This window comes from Theropithecus gelada, chromosome 1 (assembly GCF_003255815.1).
Source record: "Theropithecus gelada isolate Dixy chromosome 1, Tgel_1.0, whole genome shotgun sequence".
In the NCBI taxonomy this organism is placed as follows: domain Eukaryota; kingdom Metazoa; phylum Chordata; class Mammalia; order Primates; family Cercopithecidae; genus Theropithecus; species Theropithecus gelada.
Window position 1 is genome coordinate 11,236,209 of NC_037668.1, and position 18,409 is coordinate 11,254,617.

Genomic DNA, 18,409 nt, shown 5'->3' on the forward strand with positions numbered 1-18,409 from the left:
GTGATTTTTAATAATATTGTAAATAAAATGTGACAGAATTTGTAAGATCTACATAACTCAGTCTTAAATGTGAAAAGCACAACTTACCACATTCCAGAGATAATATAAAAGAACAGCTTTATCACACTTCCTTGCCGAGGAAGTTCCTATTGGTGGTAATGTAAGTTAGAATACCATTTTGGAGAACAAGCGGGCATCATCCACTGAGGCTGATGATGTATATATCATATATCCTCCTGAATATACTCTTAGGCATATATTAATATAACTAAAGAAAGTCTTTCACATGTGCACAAAAGGCAGATAAAAGTATGCCCTCTGTAGTACTGTTTGCAGTAACAAAAAGCTAGAAAGAAATTCAAATATCCTTTGCCAGGAAAATCAATAAACTGTGAAGGAGGCAGACAATGGTATACTATACAGCAGTCAAACTAAATAAATCCCAAGCATGTAACACTGTACACAAAAAATAGATGCAAGAGGATATGGGCAGCATGATGCCATTCACATAGTTTTAAAATATGCAAAACAAATAATATAGATTGTTAATGGCTATATTATATGCAACAAATAGAAACACATTTGTGGGAATCATGAATATCAAATCAATATAATACCTCTGGGAAGGCACAGAGGAAAATGGCATTAGAGCTAAGCAGAAAAGTTTCTATTATACTTGTAATGTTTAATGTGTAAAAAACAAAAACCACATGAAGCAAGTATGCCAAAAGGTAAGCAATTCGAAAGGCAGCCATTCATCTTCATACTTTTATGAATGTTTGAAATATTTCTTAAAAAGTCCTCAAAAAACCTTAGACAACAAACTCTTCTGAAAATACTTTATTACTGAAGATAAAAAGAGGCATTGTCATTAACTTTATCTCCATCTTCTAATCCCACTCTACCCTTATATAAATCCTTCTCAGTATCAAGGAGCCTAGGGTGGGAGCATTGTGTATAGTGGAGGAGGGTGATAGAAAGTTAACATTTGCTAGACAAAATATATTATCTTATTTAAATTGCTATTATAGACATTAAAAATGGGGTTCAGAGAGCTTGAGCCACTTGCCCATAGTCTCACAACCAAAAAGAAGTGACAGTAAGATTCAAGCTGAGTATATGTGGCTTCAAAGCCTGTATTTTTTTTTTTTCACTATTTTTTTGACAGCAAGAAAAGAACTCTTCTTGAAGGTATAATTAACCTATCACCTGTTCCTATGTCCAGCATAGAAGTAACACAAGTACTGCAACTTGTTCATCATGTCACAGAGGAGTATAGATCCAGGCAAGGAAGTAGTATTATTGGAAACTGTGGAGAAGGAAATACATGCAGAGTCTGATTATATAATAGTTTTCCAAACTTATTATTTATACCATGGGCCATTTAGATTCTTATCTCTCCCTAGGAACTTTGGAGGTGATGCCAATTTTACAAATATATTCTCCAAGTCCACGAATCTATGCAGACACTTGCTCCCTTTCCATTGTGAGCTAAAAGAGCACCTGATGTTGGCAGCAAACAACTTTGAGAGTTTAACAAATATAAATACACTCAAATATGTTTCCTAAATTACCAGAATAAAGGGAAGCACGAGACTCTCTGTCCAGTTTAAGGCCTTGGTTTTATACCTCTAAGACAAGGGACAATTGGTGAGGTATAACTTTTAATTATGTACAGTAAGCCAAGATTTATGTAGTCAGTTACTTTGGCCATCATTCAGAAACCAATTCCTCTATCGTCTCTCTTCTTTTATCATTATTGATTTTTGTTTCCTGGGAAACAACATAACTCTAATTAGAGAATGAGCCCACATTCCAGAGATGCAAATCCCCCTCTCCTCCCTCGCTTTTCCTTCGTCTCTTTGGACCCTCATAACACCATTATCTGGTGGCCCCAACTGTCCTTTTCTCCTTGCCTTGGCAGAAATCCAGTGCCTAGAGTTAAGTCCTCCACTTTTTATCTTCCATCTGCAGAGTAACAATGAAAGATGTAGAGGCCTGTACCCCAGGCAGCTGTAGGACTCAGATTGGATCTGCACTCAGGCCTGCTGGTTTGCTAGAAATAAAAGACCATTGACTCCGGCGTGGGGATGGAAACCTCTGCCAAACACACACATAGGCACGATCCCCTTCCCAGGACGTGTCTCTCTCTCTCACTCTCTCTCTGTCACACACACACACACACACACACACACACACACACCTTTGAGCGGAGAGGGTCTATAAAATTCCGCACATATGGTGAACATATTTTAGGGGAAGCACATGACTAGAGGCCAGTGGGAGAGAAAGAAAAAGAAAATAATGAGAAAAATCTTCAGTAAGTCTGAATTGTTCCAGTCAGACTGCTGGGAAAGAATGCAAAGGATTGGAGATGAAAATTACTGGTAAAAGTCAACATTGTAACATAGCTAAATCCTTTCCCTATTTCAAGCCATTATTAGAACTTTTTCTGATGTTCAACAATAGCACACAGAAAAATAGCCTTTATAATTTAGCTGTAAGTAATTGGCTTAACACAATGAATATAGCTGAAGAAAGCACATCATAAAATAATACTTTTCTCTAACTCATAATTTCAAAACTTCTTAATTTTACTTGTAAATAATTGTGTGATGGGGAGGCGGGTATAACTAATGTAACTGGAATTGGCTCCCAAAACATTAAATAAAATTGTTTTCTAAATTCTTATCCTTTCTGTTACATATTTAATGATCAATTAAATGCTTAAGTACACTATAAACCTACCAGTATAAAGGAACTAGCAAAAAGCCTTTTAAAAATGTAGATAAATAATATCTAATTTATCTGTTTTGTAAGTTAAGGACTGATTTATATCAAATCTTCTCAAAATTAAACCAGAAGAAAGTATTTTGGCTTCAGCTTTAAAGGGTCATTGGTAGAAGTTAATCAGATCATCCAAACACAAAATAAACTGCTAATAAAAGGTCTGCATAACTTAGTGGTGTAGTAGAAGAAACACTGGTCTAGTGTACTCTGGGGCTTCATTTTTTAAGGGATTTCTAGCTAAGCTGGGTTTAGATTTTTACCTGACGGCAGGAGAGAGATGCTGATGTATTTTTAGTAGAAAGGTGACTATGGCTGCCTTGTGGGGAATGAACTGCCAAACCATAAAGCTAGGGCAGGAGTGAAAGGGTAATTTAATTGTTCAGGTAAGAAATAATGAGGGCCTTGAGGTCAGCTCCAACTCCCCGCTTCCCCTCTACCAGCATCTCCAGAGGCAGAGACATGACGGCTGGAGTAGGGTGCGTAGGCAGGGGGCAGAACACGATTCCCGCCTCATGAGTACATCTTCCATAAGTGGTGCTTTAGGGGAAAACTGTAAAAGCCCTGGCTTTGCCACCTACGAGCTGGGTGACCTTAGGCAGCTAATGGGAAAGTTCTATATGCTGAGTATTTACTAAGTACCAGATACTGCTCAAAGATCATTTTTTTTTTTTTTTTTTTGAGACGGAGTCTGGCTCTGTCGCCCAGGCTGGAGTGCAGTGGCCGGATCTCAGCTCACTGCAAGCTCCGCCTCCCGGGTTTCCGCCATTCTCCTGCCTCAGCCTCCCGAGTAGCTGGGACTACAGGCGCCCGCCACCTCGCCCGGCTAGTTTTTTGTATTTTTTAGTAGAGACGGGGTTTCACCTTGTTAGCCAGGATGGTCTTGATCTCCTGACCTCGTGATCCGCCCGTCTCGGCCTCCTAAAGTGCTGGGATTACAGGCTTGAGCCACCGCGCCCGGCCTCAAAGATCATTTTAAGTACATTTGCAATTTACTTAATCTCTTCATGCCTTAATTTATTCATTAGGTGAAAGATAACAGTAATATCTAATTCCTGTGACTGTTTTGATGATTAAGAGAGAAGTCATATACATGAAATGGCTTGGTAAACTAACACATTGTGGTTTTCTTTTTTGAGACAAGTTCTTGCTCTGTCGCCCAGGCTGGAGGGCAGTGGCGTGATCTCCGCTAACTTCCACCTCTGCCTCCTGGGTTCAGGCAATTCTCCTGCCTTAGCCTCCCTCCTGAGTAGCTGGGAGCACAGGCATGCGATGCCACACCTGGTTAATTTTTGTATTTTTTGTAGAGACAGGGTTTTGCCTTGTTACCCAGGCTGATCTGGAGCTCCTGACCTCAAGTGATCTACCTGCCTCAGCCTCCCAAAGTGCTGGTATTACAGGTGTGAGCCACCACGTCCAGCCAGCCTTACACATTTAAAAATAGTTTTCTGGCCAAGCACAGTGGCTCACACCTGTACTCCCAGCACTTTGGGAGGCTGTGACAAGAGGACTGCTTGAGGAGCCCAGGAGTTTGGGGCTGCAGTGAGCTATCACTCCACCACTGCACTCCAACCTAGGTGACAGAGTGAGACACTATCGTAAATAAATAAATAGTCTCCTAATAAGCATGTTTTTTAAAAATAGATCTGAAAATATGATTATTTTCTTTTCAGCAGCCCCTCTATTGGAGACTACACAGATTGATCACCTCACACTTGTTAGAATGACTATTATTAAAAAGATAACAAGCCAGGTGTGGTGGCTCATGCCTGTAATCCCAGTGCTTTGGGAGGCTAAGGTGGGCAGATCACTTGAGGTCAGGAGTTCGAGACCAGCCTGGCCAACATGGTGAAACCCTGTCTCTAGTAAAAATACAAAAATTAGCCGAGCTTGGTGGCAGGTGCCTGTAATCCCAACTATTTGGGAGGCTGAGGCAGGAGAACTGCTTGAACCCAGGAGGCAGAGGTTGTAGTGAGCCGAGATCGTGCCACTGACAAAACGAGATTCCGTCTCAAAAAAACAAACAAACAAAAAACAAGAGAACAAGTGTTGGCAAAGATGTGGCAAAAAGGGAACCCATGCACACTGTTGGTGAGAAAGTTAGTACAGCCATTATGGAAAACAGTATGGTGGTTCCTCAAAAAAATTAAAAACAGAACTACCATATAAATCAGCAATCCCTCTAATGGGTATATATACAAAGGAAAGAAAATCAGTATGTCAAAGAGACATCTGTACTCTCATGTTTATTGCAGCACTATTCATAATAGCCCAAATATGGAATCAACCTAAGTGTCCATCAACAGATGAACCGAAAAAGAAAATACAGTATATACACACAATGGAATACTATTCAGCCTTAAAAAAGGAAATCCTGTCAGTTATGACAACATGGATGAACCCAGAGGGCATTTTGTTAAGTGAAATAAGCCAGGCACAGAAAGACAAACACTGCATAAGCTCACTGATACGTGAAATCTAAAAAAATCGAGCTCATAGAAGCAGAGTAGAATGGGGCAAGAGGAAATGGGAAGACGTTGGTCAAAGGACACAAAATTTCAGTTAGACAAGAGGAATAAGTTCAAGAGATCTCTGGTACAACATGGTGACCATAGTTAATAATAATGTATTGTCTATCTGAAAATCACTTAAAGATAGGTATGTGAGGTAATAGATATGTTATATAGCTTGATTTTGCCATTTTGCAATGTATACATCTTTCAAAGCATCATGTTGTACACCATAAATATATGCAATTTTTATTTGTCAATTTAAAATAAAGAAAAAAGAAAAAATTCTTCCTAGCATTGCCTGTTAAAAAGAAGAAAATGAAAAAGAAAAAAAGACAGTTACTGATTATTGATTTTTTTATTACAAAACCTAAGTCATCGCCATGATGATTTTTCACCTACTAGAACTCTGTAAATAATGGGGTCATGTGGCTAAGATAATAACTGTTTCCAGAAGACTGGTTTATTCACTTATACTTCTACCTGAAAAATGGTTCTAAGAAGCAAAAGCCAATACATGCCTTCATGGCTGTAAAGATAAGGTATGAGGAGGACCTTTCCATCAGCATCCATGAACAAACTGAAGCATTATGGCCACTCTAATGGAGCTGATGTCTAATGGTCATTTCTAGGTAATCCATGGGCAGTAGATAAGCACAGCTTCTACTCAAATTAATGAAAATCGTGATGAGCAATTATGTGGGACAGTAGTTTATAGTCACTAACCATCAGCTAACACAGATTAGTGTAAAGAGAAAGCAACTAAAAAACTAAGATTTTGAAGTTCAAAAGAACTAACTTTATAGAAAACAAAAGAAAACTTGATCAATACATCAAAGGTGAGAAAAAAAGTAGAAGCATAAAAAATCCAAGTTTTAATTATTTTTAAGCACAGGACTAACTTTACAGGAAATAAAGTGTGATGAACAAATCAAAAGGCATAAAGAAAAGAGACTTAAGATCCATAACCAAATGTAATATGTGAACCTTGGTAGATCTTCACTCAAACAAGCCTACTATAAAATACATTTTTGGGAGAGTCAGGGTAATTTGGGTTTTAGATGATAATATGGAATGATCATTGTTAGGTGTCATACAGTATAATGGTAATGTAAGAAAATTTCCTGGATTTATAGTGGCATGCTAAAATATTTAGGAATTGGAATGCCATGATGTGCAGTATCTGCTTTGAAATACTTCAACAAAGAAAATAACATCGACTAGGCACAGTGGCTCATTCCTATAATCCCAACACTTTGGAAGGCCAAGTTGGGAGGATCACTTGAGCCCAGGAGTTTGATTCCAGCCTGGGCAACGTTGTTAGACCCATTTCTCGAAGAAAAAAAAAAAAAAAAAAAGCCAGGAATGATGGAATACACCTGAAGTCTCAGCTGTTACTCAGGAGGCTAATGTAGGAGGATGTTGAGCCCAGGAGTTTGAAGCTGCAGTGACCTATGATCACACCACTGCACTCCAGGCTGGGCAACAGAGCAAGACCCTATCTCTCTTTCAAAAAAGAAAAAAAAAAAAAGAAAAGAAAGTAACATCAGTGAGATAAATAACAAAATGTTAACAAGAGATGGGGTACAGTATACTATTCTCTCTACTGTTATAAATTGTTAAAAACATTTTTAAATTAAATTACATTTTTTTAAAAAGGGGGAAAGAAAGCCTGATAAAATATCCCATCCATCCATCCATCCATCCATCCATCCATCCATCCATCCATCCATCCATCCATCCATCCATCCATAGAGTTGTAATAAGGTTGGTTGCCTGAGTCAAAGAATGAAATGGCTAAGAACCAAGTTGATCTTAGGTTACAAAGACACCTGAGGAAATTTTTCATATTGCCTTTGTGAGACAAATTGTATAATGTAGGCAAGATGAGTGCCTCCCTTAAATTTTGCTGGCAAACTATGAAAATTCTCCACAATGGAGCTGAAGTGAGGGATGGCAAAGAGGCGAATTATTAAACAGCTTTACAACTGCATTAAAGCTATAAGGAGAAGACAGGCACACACCAGTCAACTCTGCCCCTTCCACTCTCCGACCTAGACCCAATGAGCTCATTAGGTTCCATTTTAAGAGAAGGTGAATTTTGTCCCTCCTTTATGGGGAAGTCTTTACAAAGTCTCCCATATAGTGGGTTACTTTTTCAATTGCTATTTTGAACAACAAAGTACCACATGGAAGAAAATATCTCAATTATTGCAAATTTTAGATGCTTATGAAGGTCACTGCTAAAATCCTTTACAAAGTAGAAAAAAATTATAATATGGTAATCATTCCTGAGAGATTGAGTTCAAAGTGCAAGTATGGGATGTAGTTGTAAATAAGTCTTTAATATTAAAGACCATTTTAAAAAGCAATCTGGCAAGTGGTTACTTTGTGGAGATTAGACATTCATCCACAAGAAGTATGGAAATAGGTACTTGTGGCTGGGAATATAATTTTTAGAAATAATATCTGATAAGGATCAAAAGCCAGCTTGTATTAAAAACAGCTTAGATGAAGTGAAGATGATGTGCTTTGCAAAATGCATTAGGTGACTCAAAAAGTGGCTCTAATGATGAACAGCTCTCCAACGCTGGCAATGGATGTGAAGCTTGAGGCACGTTCTTTTCAGAAAGAAGATGAGAGTGCTTTTGAGAGAGGATGACCAAGAAGGCGAGAGACCTTGGGATAGCTAGTTTGTAGAAGGAAAGACCTATACGGTAAGGACCTACAGAGTAAGATACAAATGGTACATAATAAATGTCTTTCCAAGTATTTGAAGAGCAGTTGTGTGGAAGCAGAGTTGATTTATTGTGTTTTTTACCGAGCAGAAATTAAATGAACGAATGGAAATTATATGGAGGTAGATATTCAGTCAATAAAAGCAAGTATTTTATAGTAACTGGATTTGTCCAACACTGAATTTGAAAAGTCATGTGCAAGTAAAGCCTTCCTGACCAACTATAAGGAATGAAGTTGCAGTAAATTGCCTTTATGGTCCTTTTAATGATCAGATTCTATTATTTTATCAAATTATCTCCAAGCTGGCAACAAAGTTGATAACTGCATTTATTTTTTAAACATAGAGTTGGCCCTCTGAATTTGTGTGTTCTGCATCCATGGACTCAACCAAACAGCAGATTGAAAATATTAGGAAAAAACAACAAATAAAAAATAACACCACCACTATATATACACTATGGAATACTACACAATCATAACAAGGAATGAAATCATGTCTTTTGCAGCAACATGGAGGACAACATGAAATAGAGGCCATTACCCTAAGTGAAATCATTCAGAAACAGAAAAACAAATACTGCATCTTCTCACTTATAAGTGGGAACTAAACAATAGGTACACATGGACATACAGAGCGACTCCAAAAGTGGGGAAGAGGATGTTGGTTGAAAAATCACCTATTGAGTACAATGTTCACTATTCGGGTGACAGGGACACTAAAAGCTCAGACTTCACCACTACACAACATATTCATGTGACAAAACTGCACATACACCCTCCTAATCTCTAAAAATTTAAAAAATTAATATATATATATGAAATTAGTGTGTATTTAGGCATCAAAAAATAACAATACCACAATAGAAAAGTAATACAAATTAAAAAACAATACAGTATAACAACTATTTGCATAGCATTTATATTGTATTAGGTTATTACAAGTAATGTAGACATGGTTTAAAGTATACGAGAGAATATGTGTAGGTTATATGCAAATATGATTCCATTTTATATAAGGAACTTGAGCATCTGCAGATTTTGGTAGCTTTGGTGGTCCTGGAACCAACACTCTTTGGATGCCAAGGGATCATTATACTCTTTTCATTTATCACATATTTTTTAACAGTCTGCTCTGTAAGAATCGTTACATTAAGTTTTATGTATAACAAAACATATATAAAAATAATGATAGAAATGTACAATCAAAGAAGGTTACATATATGCACGCATGTTAACATATACCATAGCATGTATAACATACCATTCCTTGGCTGGGCTTTGTCCTAAGGTTAAAGCAGATACATAATGAAGGCACGATCTAGTTAGAATTTTTATCTTTTTCTAGGGTGTATCTTGATTGCCTTGTCTCTAGACCAGACTATCTGCCTGTCCAAGAATAAACTGATTCATCCATAGTGAAGATATGAGTCAAATATTTTGGCTTTACTATGAAGCCTTTCTTGGCTTAGACACAAGACACTGAAACTTTGTCTTCCAATTTCCCAACTTGTGCTATCAAATCTTCTCAAAAAACTATTACACAAAGAATGAACAGTGGGAATTATCCAACAGACCTTCCAAATACAACATCTAATAAAGCAACATTGGAATTACATAAAACTATTGGTCACTAATTTCTATCCCTGATCACAAGGAGATTAGTCAACAATACAAAGTAATCAGTTTGAAAGCAACCCAGCATAGCAAAACAACTCCAGGGCTAGAAGTACTCATGAAACACAACTCTTTGGTATATGAAGCATCATAAACTTACCAAATACAGTAGAGGAAAAGCTGAAAAATACTCTTACAATATAATGATAGTTAATGATATAAACGCAAGTAAAACATTAAGCTGAAAAAAAAAATCACATTTGAAAAAGTCACCTTCAAACACTTTTTAAAAATCACAAGCAGGGGCTGTGTGAAGCATTCAACATTTTTTCCTCAAATAATCTGCAAATAAAAGTTTTCTCAGTTCTAATCTGAGAAGCTGACCTGAGATTGTTGGAAAAGGATGCTTTTTTCCGGGTTTATGCCACAGGCAAGAAGAACAGCAGTCATGTCCAGGATGCTCTGCCGAAGGACAGCTGGGTCTTGGGGGACAGTAATGGAGTGTAGGTCAACAATGCTGTATAATACAGAGTCATATTCATCCTGTAACCTCACCCAGTTCTCAATGGCTCCCAGGTAATTGCCCAGGTGGAGGATTCCTGTAGGTTGAATGCCAGAAAATATTCGCTTCTTGCTGTCTTTCTGGAACAAAGGAAAACAAACATATTTGCTTTTGAGGCAGAATCCCATGAAGCCTATGCCCATGTTATCATAGCTATGGGAGCTAGTTATATTTTTGTAAACTACAATCTGACAGTCATCATCATCCATCTATTTTGGGCCTACTCTGTAAATCACTATGCTAGGTGCTACTAGGGACAAAAAAAAAATAGATATTAAAAATGTTTTTGCACTCAAACGTGTACAAATATAAAGACACATAAGAAAAGATCTGCAGCTGGGCGTGGTGGCTCATGCCTGTAATCCCAGCACTTTGGGAGGCCAAGGAGGGTGGATCACCTGAGGTCAGGAGTTTGGAACCAGCCTGGCCAACATGGTGAAACCCGGTCTCTACTAAAAATACAAAACTTACCTGGGCATGGTGGTGCGCCTATAATCCCAGCTACTTGGGAGGCTGAGGTGGGAGAATTTTAAACCCGGGAGGTGGAGGCTGCAGTGAACCAAGATCATGCCATTGCACTTTAGCCTAGGCAACAGAGCGAGACCCCGTCTCAAAAAACAAAAAACAAAAAACAAAAGGAAAGAAAGAAAAAAAAGGAAAAGATCTGCATCCCCAAGAGAATGTGATGTAATAGGAGATAGACGATATTGTTTATGAAAAGGCAAGTAAAGGTATAACATGGTAACATGATCATGACCAGTTTGGAATGATACAGAATAGGGTTCAGAGAGGAATTCCCAAGAGGAAAAGGTAACTGAGGTTTGGTGGTCAATGAGGAGGCCTTCAGACATAGAATCAAATTTCACTGGAGATTAAAGGGGCCTCGAGAGTTTTTCACGTGATTTAATTTCTTTTGCAGCTAAGGAAATGAAGGCCTTAGCATTAGTGCTAAAGGCTACTGCTATTGCCTTAAGATTTTTGTTTATATTTTTGATATCATAATTTAGTGTATGAGATCTTGGGCTAGAAATTAGAAAATGTATACTCTATTTCTAATATTACTTCTTAATAAGGTTATTTAAATTTTCTATGCCTTGGTTTCCTTTTACTATTAATAAAATCATATTTAGGTTTTCAATTCTTCAAAAGGAAATTTTAATTCTATATAATTATTTAAATTATAAAAAACATTTGCACCCTGGTCATATTTTCCCTTTGGTTTGTACTTCCTAATGCTGAAGTTATAATAGGAAAATGAAAAGAAAAAAAACGCAATACAAACTAAAAAAAATTGCTATTTTTCCCCTGAATTATTTTGTAATACATTCCATCGTGAAAAACCAAAAATGAGTATGTATCAGTAATATGCTGTAACTAAAAGGCCCTGAGAAAATAAAATGCATCATTATCATTTTTAACCACCACGAAAACAAAACAACAAAAGCAGCAATAATTTACTGAACTACTATGTTGCAAGCATTTATGCCCAGTGCTTTACATATATTAATGCATTTAATCCTTATAATACCTAATATGGTAGGTATATTATTACCTCCAGTTTATAGATGAGAGACATGAGGCTCACAGATTTCATTAGCTTGCCCATGGTCACACAGCTAGTAAGTGGTGGAGTTGAAGTTTCAAGCCATATATCACTGACTTCAAAGCCCATGTACGTTCTCTCTACTAGCTACTATGCTTTGCTTAGCTACCATCTATTAAGACGTTATCATATTCATTGTATTAATTTTGCAATTTTTCAGTCAGTTTAAAAATCTGCAAAATAAAATTACGGGGACAAAAAAGACCATTATTATACAGGTATCTTAGTGAGCCAAGATTCTCTAGTGTATATAGCTAGGAGCAGAATTGCTGAGTCATAAAGTATGTATATGTATCTTCAACTGTAGTACTTCAATGTGGTGAACTATTCCTAAGTATGTAACATTATACACTTTCTACCAAGTTCCTGTTGTTCCATATCCTCATCAACACTTGGTATTAGCAATCTTTTTATTTTTAGCTAATCTGATGGAAATGAGGTAGAATCTCATTATGGTTTAATTTTCTTTGATTATTAAAGAAGTTGGGGACTCTTTTTATGATTACTAGCTATTTTTACCTCCTCTTCTATGAAAAGCCTATTTAAATTATTTTGCCTGTTTTTCTCAGATTGGATTGTCTTTTATTGATTTAAGAATCTGTACATATTCTAGATGCTAATATTCTTCAATTACATGTAGAGCAAATATTGTCTTATTGTATGGCTGTCTTCTCTTTATCTTATCTTTTGATAAAGACAAGTACTTAATTTTATGAATCAAATACATAACTTCTGATAATAGGTTATTGTATCATAGAAGAAATCTTTCAATACCCTACAGTTATGAAGGTGCACGTGTGTGTGTGTGTGTGTGTGTGGTGTGTGTGCATATACGGCTATATACAGCTAGACACACACACATGCATATATACAATGTGTGTGTGTGTGCGCCTTAAAGTTTTATCTTTACTCTTCACATTTAGGTCTGTATCCATCTGGAGTTTTTTGCATATGGTGTGAGGTAAGCATCTAATTTCTTCTTTTTTTCCTATATGAATATCTGATTATTCTAGCACCATTTATTGAAAAGACTGTCTCTTCCCACTGCTTTGAAATGCCATCGCCATCATAAATCAAGGATCCCTGTAAGAAGAATCTGGAAAGGGTCTGGTCTTTCAATTCTGACTCATTAGTCTATCTGTCTGTAACTGTGTCAGTATCACATTGCTTTTTAAAAATACATCTTGGGACCTACTAAAGCAAGGCTTTCCACCTTCTTTTTCTTCAAGAGTACTTTATTCATCCTTGGCCCTTTATATGTATCAATATATTTTAGAATCATCTTGTCAAGTCCCAAGAGGGAAAAAATAAAAAATCCTGCTCATTTTTTTCTTCTTCTTTTTAGATCAGATTAGAAGCTGCAAGTGTTGGTTGACGTTGCTGACTGGGATCACACTGCATCTAAAGATTGTTTCGGGGAGAACTGACATCTTTATAATATTAAGTCCTCCAATCCAGGAAGCCACAAGCCATGTGAAGTCTTTTTTATACCTAATGCTAGCTCCTGAGAGCTAATCTACTTTTGATATGTGAGTGCCAAGGCTACTTAAATTTGGCACTACCTTTTCCCCAAGTATTCCAAATCCTACAAGTACAGTCTATTTTCCTCTCAACTCCTAAGATGGCAGCCCTAAAACAGAATGCTATATCATAGTTCCATGGTCCAGAATTGTGCTTGATCCAAGAACTCAGGAGGAGACCCAAATGATTTCTGGCTTTGAGGATATGAAAAATATCCTTCAGGTAATTGAGAACAAACATAATCTTACACTCAAAATCACAAACACACACATAAAAGGCTTTCAAGTGATGAAATCCCCAGATCATAATCTAGAAACAGTATTTTAAAAATAACTCCTACTTGAGAATTGAGACAGAGAGAGAAGTTAGCATAGAATGAGTACCTATTATTGAGGCTTCCTCCAGGACCTAGGGACCTTAACCAGCTTTGGATTCCTGATATGGGAATAAGCAAAGGAATTTTCAGTGCAGTAAGAAATGATTAATGGGCTTTAGGGACTGATTGATGAAGGGAGAAAGCAAAGCAGAAAAACAAACTCTGAAGTTAATAAATGGAAAGGAAAAAAATACCATCCTGAAACACTTGACCTAGGAAGATAAGGGACTGTTTATGGTAATGTAAAGGATTATAAAGACTAAGAATTTTAAGCTGAAAAAAACAGGAATATTTTCACATATATTTCTCCATCTTCAAACTCAGAAATTATTCCCCAGGAGAAATGGAGAAAACAAATCTTTGAGAAAACTAGAAGAGAAAAGCACTAGAGAAGAGACTGTGGGAAAAAAGTATCGTGACCAGTGGGAATGGGCTAGAAATGATCTAATACATCTTTTTCATTCTCTAGTTCCCTCTATACATTAGCGCAGAGGGAATGATATTATCAAGCAACGAGACTAACAAGAAGTGTTTTGTTCAATTTTCAAGGCACTATTAAAAAAATACAGCCTCTAAATGGGAACTGGATACCTGGTCTTAAAAATATACAGAGAGTGTCCTGCTCTTCTGCAGTGAGTTTATGTTCCCGTCTGTTCCCTCTGCAAGAGTCAGCAGGCGGCCTGACGGCATGGCAGGGGAGACATGCCGGGTACCATGAAATCACGGGGTTGGAATGTGGAGTTTGGGTGGTGGGAGGATGGAGGTTCTGTGTTCAAAAGCACTAGAGTTAGAAAAGAATGAAAACGAAAGGAGCTTGGGCTTCCCATGGGTTTGGACAGGAGACAAACCTCAAAGAAAACAGCTTCTAGCCTAGCCCACAGGCATTCATTCAAGGGGAAGCCTGGAGCATCAACCTATGATTCCATCACAGTATGCAGAGGATTAAAAAAGAAGCACATTAGAAAGTAGGTCTTCATTTCATTTCAGGCATATTTCCTTGGTAAATGCCACTTCCAGCCTATACATTTATTGACTCATTTTTATAACAGAACCAGCAGTACCATATCCCTGAGGAGCTTCAGCTCTGGGATTTGATATATACCAGAAGAGACAGTGGGTATTCAAATCAAAGGTAGAGCATACCTATCATTTTGACAGACATAGCTGAAACTATTCCTGTTGTAAGGTACTGAGCACATCCAAAATGTGTAATTTCCTTAATTTTCTTTTATTTATTTATTTTTTTTTTTTTTGGAGACGGAGTCTCGCTCTGTTGCCCAGGCTGGAGTGCAGTGGCCGGATCTCAGTTCACTGCAAGCTCCGCCTCCCGGGTTTACGCCATTCTCCTGCCTCAGCCTCCCGAGTAGCTGGGACTACAGGCGCCCGCCACCTCGCCCGGCTAGGTTTTTGTATTTTTTAGTAGAGATGGGGTTTCACCGTGTTAGCCAGGATGGTCTCGATCTCCTGACCTCGTGATCCGCCCGTCTCGGCCTCCCAAAGTGCTAGGATTACAGGCTTGAGCCACCGCGCCCGGCCAATTTCCTTAATTTTCTTACTGTACTCAAAAGCAATTTAAAAATCCCAAGTTATTAATTATGGCAAAAGAATTTTTGTGATTAGGAGAGCTTCTGTCTTTAATTTCAAGTGAATAAGATACATCTAAAGAAGGCTGCCTACTAGCTTTGAAACACTTTCAGCTTCAGTACAGTGGTGAGAAAGACTTCAGCTAAAGATTTCAAGACTCTTCTTACAAAGTCCTGCTTGTATCCAGCTGTAACACCAATTGTTCATTGATCACATTTGTTTTAACTACGGTCAAAGGTAAACCACAAACTTGGCTCAACGGCCACACTATGTCTTATTGGTTACATAAATGGCATTTTATCACAGATTACAATAAAAAAATATTCAATAACATTACCCAGCTAATTGGGATGAAAAGTCTATTTATTCTTCTATTGTCTATTTATTTCTATAAGTCTATTTATTCTTCTAATTGTATATAAATTTAAAAATACTGTTTAAAGCTCTCACTTCTTAGCTCTGTTAGTGCTTCTCAATTCTATCATTTGCATCGCCCTACTATTTCAATCCTAAGTTCCTGAAATTATCTTCAACATTTTCTTGAAAATGCCTCTACTGGCAATTAAGGATTGAAGAGCTGAAACAGAGAAGACCAGGCGTGACACTGGCTGGGAGGAGCCAGGTGCTCCTCTGAAGGTTTGGCAATGCCTCAGCATTGTTCTGCTATAGTCAGCTCTTTCCTCCAAAAAGCACTGGAGAGTACTGGTCTGTCAAGAAATGCTCACTCAGCACCAAGAAAAATGGGTTCATTTCTGCTTAGAACTAAAACCAGATGCTCAGACCTGGGAATCAATAGAGTAAATATTAATTCAGTATAAGAGAAAGAAGGTCCTATATCACCTCCAAGTCAGAAAAAATATGTAGGCCAACAAGTAAAACTGAAGGAGTATTATTTTTTAAAAGAAAGAAAAAGGAGTGACTAATCAATTAGACTGTGAGCGCCTAAAGGGCATAAATGATAAGCACTTAATATGTATTGTCAGTTCAGTAAAACAGTTTAAAAGGAATCAACTTAATTCTTAAAAAATATTCCCCACAGGCTTATTTAAGCCATTTTCAAATTTCAAGAGTTACGCATCTATTTTCCTTACATGCACTATACCTACCATCCTTCTATCATATAATGGAATGCTTTTGCAGATGTATTTTCCTTCTCGTGATGAAATTTAGCTATCAGAAACATGCCCTGGCCCTTTCATGTACTTCATCTCATGTAGTGAAGGTAGGAATCATAGGCATCATTTTCTAGGGAAGGACATTGCAAAGTTAAATAACCTGCATAAAGTCACAGGCAGGTGAGTCAGATCTGGATCTGAGCTCTTGCCACTGGACTCCAAGTTCTACATTCCTTCCATCACATTGAACTGCATGCAATTTAGAACTTCCTGGCTTCAAGCTTCCCACTCCCACCCAACCCCTCTCCCCAACACACTTCTCAGAAGGGGAAAGTGTACCATGGAGATGTTAATCAAAAGGCCAAGGGCACACAACTAGTGGCACAGCTGGGGCCAGAATTCAGAACTCCAGTGCCCTGCCCACCACACCACATAATGTTCTTCCCCAGATGCCATGTTTTGAAGGTGTGACCCCCTCAAAATTCAAATTGGAAATCCCCACTGTAGTAGTATTAAAAGCTGGGGCCTTTTAGGAAGTGGTTAAGTCATGAGGGTTTTGTCTCATGGATGGATTAATGCCCTTATAAAAGAAGCTTCAGGCTGGGCGTGGTGGCTCACACCTGCAATTGCAGCACTTTGGGAGTCCAAGGCGGGTGGATCAAGTGAGGTCAGGAGTTCCAGACCAACCTGGCCAAAATGGTGAAACCCTATCTTTACTAAAAATACAAAAATTAGCCAGGCGTAGTGGCAGATGGCTATAGTCCAGCTGCTCAGGAAGCTGAGGCAGGAGAATCACTTGAACCTGGGAGGCAGAGGTTGCAGTGAGCTGAGATAGCACCATTGCTCTCCAGCCAGGGTGACAGAGCACAACTCCATCTCCAAAAAAAAAAAAGAAAAAAAAGAAAGCTTTAGAGAAAGTATACACTGTTTTGCCCTTCCACCCCTTCCATGTAAGGACACAGCATTCCTCCTTGCTGGAGGATGCAGCAACAAGGTGCCATCCTGAAAGCAGAGAGCGGCCCTTACCACACACCAAAGCTGGTGCCTCGCTCTTGGGGCCGTCCTAGCCTCCAGAACTGTAAGAAATAAATATCTGTTCTACATAAATTACCCAGTCTGTAGTATTTTGTTACAGCAGTACGAGTGAACTAAGACGCCAGGTTTTTAATTTTACACTGTTCTTTTCTCCTGTAGCTATTTCTTTTGTACCTAAACATCTCTTTGGGCTATTTTCTTCAGGTCTTTTTTTCTGTCTCCCCAGCAGACAGAAATGATGAAATATAAAGTCATGAAGCTTTGGCTCCCAGGAAGGATTACATCATCACCTCAGGGCAGTTAATCTATATTTAAACGCAAAGTTTATACGTAAGTAAAGAATAAGGAGGCAAGTCCTTTTTTTCCTTAGAAAGATGATTAAAACTAAATTAACAATTATCTAAACATGACATAAATAATTAGAAAATTAAATGCAGTGCAAAATATTTTAATTCCTAATAACACTACTTGCTAAACCAAATCAGCAAGTGTCATATTCTTGCCATAACATACTAACTAACACAGCATATTTTTATCTTGAACAGGACAGTAAGTACAGGTAATACATCAAGAAGCACTACAGTTTTAAAAGTATAAAAAATGATATAAAATGTTTTTTAAAGTTAGTTTTTCCTCATAAGAATTTTTTTTTTTTTTTTTTTTTTTGAGACAGGGTGTCTCTCTGTTGCCCAGGCTGGAGTACTGTGGATGATCAGAGCTCACTGCAGCCTCAAACCCCTAGGCTCAAGCAGTTCGCCCACCCTCCCAAGTAGCTGGTACTAGACGAATACACAACTACGTTGGCTAATTTTTTGTGTGTGTATAATTCAATTTATATGAAATATTCAGAATAGGCGAACCCATAAACAGGAAGTCAGTTGGTGGTTGCTAGGGAACGGGAGGACGGAGGAAATGGAGAGTTCTTGTTTAATGGGTACAGGGTTTCATTTTGGGATGATAAAA

The 18,409-nt window shown here is 37.9% G+C and overlaps 1 protein-coding gene across 3 annotated transcripts in view; it reads right to left on the bottom strand.

Moving 5' to 3' along the window:
* WARS2 (tryptophanyl tRNA synthetase 2, mitochondrial) overlaps positions 1-18,409 on the bottom strand; it is a 114,848-nt gene that overhangs the window by 36,852 nt on the left and 59,587 nt on the right. For 2 of the 3 annotated variants that reach the window (XM_025358569.1, XM_025358571.1), the window contains exon 2: positions 10,035-10,292. In XM_025358569.1, coding sequence (XP_025214354.1) covers positions 10,035-10,292 — 258 coding nt within the window. The remainder of the gene's footprint in view (positions 1-10,034; positions 10,293-18,409) is intronic. The other variant, XM_025358570.1, reaches the window with a different exon arrangement.